We start from the raw sequence: 12,439 nt of genomic DNA on the forward strand, positions 1-12,439 counted from the left end.
TGGACTCTCACTATTATGTTAGATCCACTATGGACTGGACTCTCGCTATTATGTTAGATCCACTATGGACTGGACTCTCGCTATTATGTTAGATCCACTATGGACTGGACTCTCGCTATTATGTTAGATCCACTATGGACTGGACTCTCACTATTATGTTAGATCCACTATCGACTGGACTCTCACTATTATGTTAGATCCACTATCGACTGAACTCTCACTATTATGTTAGATCCACTATGGACTGGACTCTCACTATTATGTTAGATCCATTATCGACTGGACTCTCACTGTTATGTTAGAGCCACTATGGACTGGACTCTCACTATTATGTTAGATCCACTATGGACTGGAGTCTCACTATTATGTTAGATCCTCTATGGATTGGACTCTCACTATCATGTTAGATCCACTATGGACTGGACTCTCACTATTATGTTAGATCCACTATGGATTGGACTCTCACTATTATGTTAGAGCCACTATGGACTGGACTCTCACTATTATGTTAGATCCACTATGGACTGGACTCTCACTATTATGTTAGATCCACTATGGATTGGACTCTCACTATTATGTTAGATCCACTATGGACTGGACTCTCCCTATTATGTTAGATCCACTATGGACTGGACTCTTACTATTATGTTAGATCCACTATGGACTGGACCTTCACAATATTATGTCAGACCCACTCGACATCCATTGCATCTGGTCTCCCCTAGAGGGGGAGGGGGTTACCAACATTTGCGGTCCTCTCCAAGGTTTCTCATAGTCATTCTCATCGACGTCCCACTGGGTTGTGAGTTTTTCCTTGCCCTTATGTGGGCGCTGATCTTCGAATGTTGTTGTGGCTTGTGCAGCCCTTTGAGACACCTGTGATTTAGGGCTATATAAATAATCATTGATTGATCGATTGAAGCGACCATGAGATTAGCTCCATATTGCCTGGGTATCTTTCGTCTTCTGAAGCCGTGTATGGTGTGTTATGTCCCTTATTCCACAGGGAGTTCTTTTGCACCTGTGTCCCACAGTCGAGATAGTCCAAACAACTAGTCATGTTTTTGATAGTTTCCCCAACAACACCATTTTTTACCGCAAGGTTGAACACTCTTGGGCTTTCAATGCGTTCTTTCTGGATTGTCGGCAAAATCCATCTTTCCATTCTCTGGCTTGGTATGCCAGACTTGAACTTTAATATTGTAGCATCAAGATTACAGCAGCACCCGTGGCCTCGAAAAGGCTAGGCTGTAGAAAATGAATGATCGTGTATCCGTGAAGCACTGAAGTCATTTCTTTGGCGTATTATTTGTATTTTTCAGTAGATCTTCATCCATCACACCGATCTGACAATAGATGTCGGAAACTAGATCCTCCGAACACAATCTATTAATGCACGAGTCGAGCCACACCGCCATCGACGTGGACACAGACAAAAGCCAGCTGGTCAGACAATGGATCATTGATTTAGTTACATAACATGTCCGGTAACATTGCACATCACCCTGTCATGTCCTTCAGCAGCAGTCGCTCAGTCACACAACCCCTACGGCGGAGAGGCAGCATGTCTGAATATACAAACCCCGTTTCCATAGGAGTTGGGAAATTGTGTTAGAGGTAAATAAAAACAGAATACAATGATTTGCAAATCGTTTTCAACCCATATTCAATTGAATGAACTCCAAAGACAATATATTTGATGTTTTTTTGCAAATAATAATTAACTTAGAATTTCATGGCTGCAACTCGTGCCAAAGTAGTTGGGAAAGGGCATGTTCACCACTGTGTTACATCACCTTTTCTTTTAAAAACACTCAATAAACGTTTGGGAATAGAGGAAACTAACTGTTGAAGCTTTGAAAGTGGAATTCTTTCCTAATCTTGTATTATGTAGAGCAGGGGTGGGCATTACGTCGATCGCGATCGACTGGTCGATCTCGGAGGGTGTGTCAGTCGATCTCAAGCCAGGCATTAAAAAATATACATAAAAATGAGCAATCATCAATCATACCAAGACTTCACTTTCGTCAGTTGTTTGACATTCTCGGCACCCGAGGATCTTGTGAGATGACGCTGGCTGCTGCGAGCTCATATTTAAGAAAAAAATCACTAACAGGGCGGACGCAGAGAAACACATTTTATTTCTAGAGACTCCGTACCTACTGTCAAAACTCTAAAGACCGACTGCACAGTTCCTGTCTTCACCATAAAAGACCTGTTTCATCCTGCCTGTGCTAACAAAATAAGAGTCTCAGAAAGCTAGCGTGCACAAGCTAGCAAGCTACGGAGTTTGATGCCAATGTATTTCTCCCCCGGCCTCAGCGACCGCTTTCTCACTTGCTTGCCCACCCGCACTCTCACTGACGTCACTCACCTGCTGCCAGACATTAAAGGGCCACACACATATGCTACTCTCATAACAAAGTGTTTAAAAACGAGTATGCAAGTTGGACAAATGAGATGCCAAATCCAACCACTTTCATGTGGTATTGGACAGAAAGGAGGACTTTTTTTTTTCCTCCATTTGAAAATGCGGACGTTATCAGCACCACTGTCTAATTCCAATCAATGCAAGTCATCAGAATCAGGTAATACACCAACTTATATTCTTGTCTTCATGAAAGAAAGGAATCTATGTGTGTTAAACATGCTTGTATTATCATTAAACACCATTAACTTGTTAACAAAAATGTCTCTTTCATAAATAAATAAATATAAATTATAAATAGGAATGAGGTAGATCTCCTCGACTTGGTCAATTGAAAAGTAGCTCGCCTGCAGAAAAAGTGTGAGCGCCCCTGATGTAGAGCTTCAGTCGTTCAACAGTCCGGGGTCTCCGCTGTCGTATTTTACGCTTCATAGTGCGCCACACATTTTCGATGGGAGACGGGTATGGACTGCAGGCGGGCCAGGAAAGTCCCCGCACTCTTTTTTTTTTACGAAGCCACGCTGTTGTAACACGTGCTGAATGTGGCTTGGTATTGTCTTAATGAAATAAGCAGGGGCGTCCATGAAAAAGACGGCGCTTAAATGTCAGCATATGTTGTCCCAAAACATGTTTGTACCTTTCAGCATTAATGGTGCCTCCACAGACGTGTAAGTTACCCATGCCTTCGGCACTAATGCACCCCCATACCATCACAAATGCTGGCTTTTGAACTTTGCGTCAATAACAGTCTGGATGGTTCGCTTCCCCTTTCGTCCGGATGACACAATGTCGAATATTTCCAAAATCAATTTGAAATGTGGACTCGTCAGACCACAGAACACTTTTCCAATTTGCATCAGTCCATCTGAGATGATCCCGGGGCCAGAGAAGCCGGCGGCGTTTCTGGATGTTGTTAACTGGCTTTCGCTTTGCATAGTAGAGCTTTTACTTGCACTTACAGATGTAGCGACGAACTGTATTTAGTGACAGTGGTTTTCTGAAGTGTTCCTGAGCCCATGTGGTGATATCCTTAAGCGATTGATGTCGGTTTTTGATACACGGTCATTCAATGTTGGTTTCCTGCCATGCCGCTTACGTGGAGTGATTTCTCCAGATTCTCTGAACCTTTTGATGATATTATGGACCGTAGATGTTGAAATCACTACATTTCTTGCTATTTCACTTTGAGAAACGTTGTTCTTAAACTGTTTGACTATTTGCTCACGCAGTTGTGGACAAAGGGGTGTACCTCGCCCCATCCTTTCTTGTGAAAGACTGAGCATTTTTTGGGAAGCTGTTTTTATACCCAATCATGGCACCCACCTGTTCCCAATTAGCCTGCACACCTGTGGGATCTTCCAAATAAGTGTTTGATGAGCATTCCTCAACTTTATCAGTATTTATTGCCACCATTCCCAACATCTTTGTCACGTGTTGCTGGCATCCAATTCTAAAGTTAATGATTATTTGCAAAAAAAAAAAAAGTTTATGAGTTTGAACATCAAACATGTTGTCTTTGTAGCATATTCAACTGAATGTGAGTTGAAAATTATTTGCAAATCATTGTATTCCGTTTATATTTACATCTAACACAATTTCCCAACTCATATGGAAACGGGGTTTGTAACTGAGAGATGCGTGTCAGAAGGAAAAGGATGTGAAAAGGCTTCGAAGCCGCACGGCCACTCGTGTGAGGGGAAGCAGAGTGACCGATGCAATAACACACACAACCTTTCATGTGAAGCAGACGGCTTGGCCCGCCATCAAAAGGTCAACTCTGCAGCTGCATGAACTAAAACCACAATATTATTCTTGCCTGGAAACAGAACCCCTGAAAGACGGAACCAAACTCTCGGCGCTGTGGTGAGATGGAAAATGACCAAAACCTAACTGAACTAACATAGGTTAAATAGTCCACCTTTATTTTTTGTGAAAGTAGCTCTACTGTGAAGTGGATTACATTTATATAGCACTTTTCTCTAGAGACTCAAAGCGCTTTAACGTAGTGAAGCCCATTAGCTACATCTTTTTTTTAAAGGTACATTTACAGTTTTTTTTCCAATTGCTTACACACAAAATTTCTAATTTTCACACAGTTAACGTCTACACACAGTAAGCAAAACCACTGTGCAGATTTGCCTAATATTTTATATCCATCCATTTTCTACCGCTTATTCCCTTTCGGGGTCGCGGGGGGCGCTGGCGCCTATCTCAGCTACAATCGGGCAGAAGGCAGGGTACACCCTGGACAAGTCGCCACCTCATCGCAGGGCCAACACAGATAGACAGACAACATTCACACTCACATTCACACACTAGGGCCAATTTAGTGTTGCCAATCAACCTATCCCCAGGTGCATGTCTTTGGAGGTGGGAGGAAGCCGGAGTACCCGGAGGGAACCCACGCATTCACGGGGAGAACATGCAAACTCCACACAGAAAGATCCCGAGCCTGGATTTGAACCCAGGACTGCAGGAACTCCGTATTGTGAGGCAGACACACTAACCCCTCTGCCACCGTGAAGCCCTAATATTTTATGTGTGCAAGATGGGAAGGTGTGTGTAAAGCATTGTGTGTAATATTTGGCAAAAACTATAATATTTTATAGTTTTTGCCAAATATTACACACAATGCTTTACACACACCTTCCCATCTTGCACACATATAGGGACGGTGTGGCGCAGTGGAAGAGTGGCCGTGCGCAACCCGAGGGTCCCTGGTTCAAATCCCACCTAGTACCTACATCGTCACGTCCGTTGTGTCCTGAGCAAGACACTTCACCCTTGCTCCTGATGGGTGCTGGTTGGCGCCTTGCATGGCAGCTCCCTCCATCAGTGTGTGAATGTGTGTGTGAATGGGTAAATGTGGAAGTAGTGTCAAAGCGCTTTGAGTACCTTGAAGGTAGAAAAGCGCTATACAAGTACAACCCATTTATTTATTTATATAGTGATTGGGATACACACATCCCCACATCTTGCACAGAGATAACGATTGTGATACACACATTTTCACACCGACTGTGATACATGAGGAACATAGTACTTTTTAATCAGAATCAGAAATACCTTATCAATCCCCGAGGGGAAATTACAATTTTCAGCACAATCCCATTCAAGATCAGACAAACATTACAGGGAGACAGAACAGGATCGTTGACGGGTCTGCCAACTTCCAGCGCTCCTTACGAAAAAAGGTGAGATACAGGTAAACAATGGGAGGAGAAAAAACATCAGTCCAAGCCTGGGCCCCTGGAGAGGGGGTTCAGACTGAGGCCAAGGAAAAAAACAACTCACAGCCATAGCACACATCCTTCTTACATGTGTGTAAGAGTGATGTCACATAATGTGAAGTGAAGTGAATTATATTTATATAGCGCTTTTTCTCTAGTGACTCAAAGCGCTTTACATAGCGAAACCCAATATCTAATTTTTACATTTAAACCAGTGTGGGTGGCACTGGGAGCAGGAGGGTAAAGTGTCTTGCCCAAGGACACAACGGCAGTGACTAGGATGGCTGAAGTGGGGATCGAACCTGCAACCCTCAAGTTGCTGGCACGGCTGCTCTACAGTTATATACACAGTCCAGTGGGATATTACTTAACAGATGATTTCTGTTGGTGGTAGTTCATAACATAGTTGTTGTTTGTCAGTCAGTACAGATTGTCGCCCTATCACATTGTATTGCGAGTAAGGAGCATGGCGCTGTGTCATTAAGCCATATTCCGAAAAACAATTTGAAATGTAGAGTCGTCAAGACCACAGAACACTTTTCCAATTTGCATCAGTCCATCTGAGATGATCTTGGGCCCAGAGAAGCCGGCGGCATTTCTGGATGTTGTTGATAAATGGCTTTCGCTTTGCATAGTAGAGCTTTTACTTGCACTTACAGATGTAGCGACAAACTGTATTTAGTGACAGTGGTTTTCTGAAGTGTTCATGAGCCCATGTGGTGATATCCTTAAGCGATTGATGTCGGTTTTTGATACAGAGCCGTCTGAGGGATCGAAGGTCACGGTCATTCAATGTTGGTTTCCGGCCATGCCGCTTAGGTGGAGTGATTTCTCCAGATTCTCTGAACCTTTTGATGATATTATGGATCGTAGATGTTGAAATCCCTAAATTTCTTGCAATTGCACTTTGAGAAACGTTGTTCTTAAACTGTTTGACTATTTGCTCACTAATTATTTCAAACATACTCTAAACCAGGGGTGCCCATTACGTCGATCGCGAGCTACCAGTCGACCGCGGGGGGTGTGTCAGTCGATCTCGAGCCAGGCTTTTAAAAAAAATAGACCTAAAAATTAGTGATCATCAATATTCACCAAGATGTCACTTAAATGACATTCACGGTACCGGAGGGTCTTGTGAGATGACGCTGGCTGCTGCAAGATCATTATTATGAAAATATGACCGAGAGGAAGGCGAGAAACACTTTTTATTTCAACAGACTCTCGCGCCGTACCTTCCGTCAAAACTCTAAAGGCCGACTGCACATTTCCTATCTTCACAATAATAGCCTTGCTTCATGCTGTCTGCGCTAACTAAATACAGAGTCTCGGAAAACCGGCGTGCACAAGCGATACCTCAGAAAGCTGGCGTGCACATCACTTGTGCACGCCAGCTTTCCGAGACTCTTATTTTGTTAGCGCAGGCAGCATGAAGCAGGGCTTTTATTGTGAAGATAGGAAATGTGCAGTCGGCCTTTAGAGTTTTGACGGAAGGGACGGCGCCAAAGTCTGTTGAAATAAAAAGTGTTTCTCGCCTTCCTCTCTGTCATTTTTTCATAATAATGAACTGGCAGCAGCCAGCGTCATCTCACAAGACCCTCGGGTGCCGTGAATGTCAATCAAGCAAGCTACGGAATTTGCCGCCAATGTTTTTCTTGTAAAGTGTATGGAAGCTGGATGAATTAGATGCCAAAAACCAACCACTTTCATGTGGTATTGTACAGAAAGGACAACTTTTTTTCTCCTCCATTTGAAAATGTGGGCGTTTTCATCATTACTGTCTGATTCCAATCAATGCAAGTCATCAGAATCAGGTAATACACCAACTTATATTCTTGTCTTTGTGAAAGAAAGACATCTATATGTGTAACACATGCTTGTATTATCATTAAACACATTTAACTTGTTTACAAAAATGTCTCTTTCATAAATAAATAAATATAAATGATATATATAAATGAGGTAGATCCCCTCGAGTTGGTCAATTGAAAAGTAGCTCGCCTGCAGAAAAAGTGTGGGCACCCCTGCTCTAAACACAGTAGCTCAAATTAACAGCTTTGGCTATGACAAGCCAGTACAAAGTAAGAGCCCTTTACAATTGTGTCATAACAAATTATTACAGCATGTAATATTTTGATATGAATTTTTATATTCATTCAGACTTGGACAGCATTAAATGCAGCATTTCTCCACACACAGAGAGTGAGAGATTTACTGCATTAAAAAATTGGACTTGAGTACACCAACTGTTGCATTTGGAGCTTCAGCTCTTTGACGGTGCAAAGTTAAACCAGATGTCCTCCAGACTTCTTTCCTTTTTTTTTTATACCTCCCATTATTATGCAAAGAGCCCAAATTGTGGCTCTGTCTAAACATATTTTAACATTTTAAATCTCATTTACTATTAGGCAGGAAATCTGATGGATGGATTTTGTTAGGGTTCCAATGAAATCATCATGACAACATATTAGAGAGGTAGTAGTTTTATGATTTCTTTGATTAAAAAAATACAAATAAAAAAGAGGAAGCCCAAAAATAATGTTTATGAACCTACAAATTTTACTCAATATCACTTTTGCAAGTCCAATACTGCATTAATATCTGTTGATATCGACACCAATCTGATACTCTCTTGTACAGTAATAGCTCGGTTTTCATTTGCCCTCATTTTAGTGGTAAGGCTGAATTAAAATTCCTTACCTTTGTCTTACCAAATGTCCTTACCCCTAAGAGATAGAGCTTGTAAACAATTGTATTATTACTATTTTATTTCTACTCTTACATTACAAAAAAAACAACAGTAAAAATGTAGTAAAAAGAGCAAACAAATCGGTACGAAAATATATATATTTTTTTTATACGAACACAATGTCTGTTTTTAGCAATATTGTAAATAACAAAAGTATCAATATGGGTCACGCATTCTTTGACTTTTCAGTATGCAGCCCTTGGATGGAAAAAGTTTGGACACCCCTGAACTAAAGTATCCAAAATATCAATATTTGGGTTTAATATTAAAGCATTGAGCTCTGGTATCGGCGGTACTGATATTTCAGTTTCGATCCGCACATTACTAGCCAGCAGATACCAAAACAAATCAATTTAATTCGTTTTAATCAGCCCCATAGATCCTCTCGCAGCTTTAAAACTATCAATCAATCAATCAATGTTTACTTGTATAGCCCTAAATGACTAGTGTCTCAAAGGGCTGCACAAACCACAACAACATCCTCGGTAGACCCACATAAGGGCAAGGAAAACTCACACCCAGTGGGATGTCGGTGTTACTGTAACGTACTATTTTCGGGTCTCCCCATGTCTAGCATTAAAAGATTACAGTTGGTACAAAATGCGGCTGCTAGACTTTTGACAAGAACAAGAAAGTTTGATCACATTACGCCTGTACTGGCTCACCTGCACTGGCTTCCTGTGCACTTAAGATGTGACTTTAAGGTTTTACTACTTACGTATAAAATACTACACGGTCTAGCTCCATCCTATCTTGCCGATTGTATTGTACCATATGTCCCGGCAAGAAATCTGCGTTCAAAGGACTCCGGCCTATTATTGATTCCCAAAGCCCAAAAAAAGTCTGCGGGCTATAGAGCGTTTTGATTTCGGGCTCCAGCACTCTGGAATGCCCTCCCGGCAACAGTTCGAGATGCCACCTCAGTAGAAGCATTTAAGTCTCACCTTAAAACTCATTTTTATACTCTAGCCTTTAAATAGACTCCCTTTTTAGACCAGTTGATCTGCCGTTTCTTTTCTTTTTCTCCTATGTCCCACTCTCCCTTGTGGAAGGGGTCCGGTCCGATCCGGTGGCCATGTACTGCTCGCCTGTGTATCGGCTGGGGACATCTCTGCGCTGATCCGCCTCCGCTTGGGATGTTTTCCTGCTGGCTCCGCTGTGAACGGGACTCTCGCTGCTGTGTTGGACCCGCTTTGGACTAGACTCTCCCCACCCCTTTTCAGAGGACGGGCAATATGCGCATGTGTAAAGTTAGGAGGACATGCCTCGTTTAGCGCAAAAAAGCATATTGGTTTAAGCCAGGTTTCGCTGAGACCGAATTACGTTAAGATTGTTGTCTCTGATGATATCATTAACTAACAACGTTTTGGGAGACAATGATCTTATGTTTAAAAAAACTATATTATAGGTAGTGGGCTGTTTTAGGGAATTTTTGATCAAATTATCCGTAGTAGCAATATTAATAATGTTGTGTTTATTATGCCCAGTGCATTTAGTATAATTACGACCATATCTAGGAATTGATACGACGGGAATTTTCCGATTGTTTGTGGTAACACTTTAGTATTGGGAACATATTCACCATTAATTAGTTGCTTATTAAAGTAGCAAGACTTAATTTCGAGTTATTTGAACACAAGGGAACATATAACGGTTACTAATTGTCATGATCCGTTGCCCGGATCATGTTTTTGTTATGTTCTGTTAGTTTTGGACTCCCTTAGTTCCTGTTTGTGCACCTTTGGGTTTGTTTTAGTTTCCATGGGGATTAATTGGGCTCACCTGCCTCTGGTTAGTGGTCGGCACGCTCAGCTGCTGTCAGCCACTAATCAGAGAGATATTTATTCACCTTGCTCGCCACGCTCAGTCTGGCTTCATTGCCTGCTTATGCTACAGTTACGTGAGTATTCCTTGTCTTCTTGCCTATGCTAAGTGTTAGCCTTAGCGTCGAATGCGATCGGCACATTTTTCCTCGGGCTTGTTTTCTGTTTTGGTACTTGTTCGAGTTCTGAGAATAAATCATGTTCCGACCTGTACGTCATGTTCGGAGTGGTCTGTCTGCATCCCGGGGGAACAAACCTTGCAGCAAGCTGCACCCCTGCACGTAACACTAATAAGCAATAATTCTGAGGTTATTGAGGGAAGACTCTTAGTTAATGGCTTACTGGTTGTATAATTAGGCCATGCATAATAAGGCATTAATAAGTACTTAATAAGGACTAATTAAGAGCCAATATGTTACTAATTTGGATTTTAATAAACAACTAATTCATGGTGAATATGCGTTCCCAATATTAAAGTGTTACCAAAATTATAAAAGGAAATTGCTGAATAGATGGTATGTCTAATATTATTTATTTCTGACCGTCCAAATGTTGACACACACACACGTGTTACGGAGGATTTTCGTCTGTGCAGTGCGAGCACTGATCCCGCAGCCGTGTACGGAACTGTCAGTTTGCACATGCTAACTAAACTGCAAAATAGTGCTGGAAAAAAACGGTGATAAGTGTTGATAAATCAAATTGAGTGTGCTGAATAATTATATTTACACTTCCTCCTCCCAGTATTGTGGACGTTTTGCTAATCAGCATATATTCTGAATATTAATGAAGACAGAGATGCACAATGGACGTCTTATTCTTCTTACTTAACAAACAAAATCCACTTGGCACACATTTAGTAGATCAGCTTTGCGTGTGCTATCAGCTTTGCACCTCTTTTAGTACACGCAAACCTTTAGTAAATCACGTCAAACATTGTAAGCTATTTTGATAGCTGTCTGCAAACAATCCGTGGTGTCAATATTCACGGATTCTGGGACAAAAAGGCACCATGTAAGCCAGACAATGAAAGGATAATAGGATGGTGGTTTTTCACTACAATGACGTTACAAAAAGTCACTATGGGAGTGAACTATTCAAGCAGCCACAAAAAATGCATGAGCTTCTCTCACTGAAGGTCACAGCAGTTTTAATAATGTTAATTATTAACATTAACAGCCTCTTTTCTGTGGTTCAGTCAAGTTGAAGGACGGCCAAAAGCAAGTTTACCCAAAGGACAGCTAGGGAAAGAAGAATTCCTGGTTTCATTCCTTGGGGGATTTTAATTATTTGTTTAAATACACGCCCTTTCTTTTCCAACTGAGCAATAACTTACGGAGATCCATTCACCACTGATTTAGTTCTTGTCCACAAAAGACAAAAAGTACTCTTGGAGGAGGTCAGAAGATTGAGTCCAGGACTTTGTCTTACCAGGTTTGATGCGGATGCCTCAGCAAATGAAAGTCCTCGGGGGATGATGAGGATGTGATCTTGCTCTTTGCTGACTCGGCACTTTTGAAGAGAGAGAAAAAAAAAAAGATGAATAATTCCAATCGGAATATAAAGTGGCTTTACCAAAACGACTCAATAACTTGCGATTAAAAAAATATTTGTTTATTGTATTACTGTAAGATTTCACACTTAAGGGGCTGTTTGCAGCTTGCTCAAGGTAAAATTATAACAATTACAGTGGGGCAAAAAAGTATTTAGTCAGCCACCGATTGTGCAAGTTCTCCCACTTAAAATGATGACAGAGGTCTGTAATTTTCATCATAGGTACACTTCAACTGTGAGAGACAGAATGTGAAAAAAAATCCAGGAATTCACATTGTAGGATTTTTAAATACTTTATTTGTAAATTATGGTGGAAAATAAGTATTTGGTCAACCATTCAAAGCTCTCACTGATGGAAGCAGGTTTTGGCTAAAAATCTCACGAAACATGGCCCCATTCATTTTTTCCTTAACACGGATCAATCGTCCTGTCCCCTTAGCAGAAAAACAGCCTCAAAGCATGATGTTTCCACCCCCATGCTTCACAGTAGGTATGGTGTTATTGGGATGCAACTCAGTATTCTTCTTCCTCCAAACACGACGAGTTGAGTTTATACCAAAATGGATACATGGATGATACAACAGAGGATTGGGAGAATGTCATGTGGTCAGATGAAACCAAAACAGAAGATTCTGGTTTAAACTCAACTCGTCGCGTT

General features: G+C 41.4%; 1 protein-coding gene across 7 annotated transcripts in view; it reads right to left on the minus strand.

Annotated features, from left to right (window-relative positions):
• add3a (adducin 3 (gamma) a) overlaps positions 1-12,439 on the minus strand; it is a 328,092-nt gene that overhangs the window by 111,899 nt on the left and 203,754 nt on the right. For all 7 annotated transcript variants that reach the window (XM_061880493.1, XM_061880494.1, XM_061880495.1 and 4 more), the window contains one exon: positions 11,659-11,739. In XM_061880493.1, coding sequence (XP_061736477.1) covers positions 11,659-11,739 — 81 coding nt within the window. The remainder of the gene's footprint in view (positions 1-11,658; positions 11,740-12,439) is intronic.

Source organism: Nerophis ophidion, linkage group LG20 (genome assembly GCF_033978795.1).
Source record: "Nerophis ophidion isolate RoL-2023_Sa linkage group LG20, RoL_Noph_v1.0, whole genome shotgun sequence".
Classification (NCBI taxonomy): domain Eukaryota; kingdom Metazoa; phylum Chordata; class Actinopteri; order Syngnathiformes; family Syngnathidae; genus Nerophis; species Nerophis ophidion.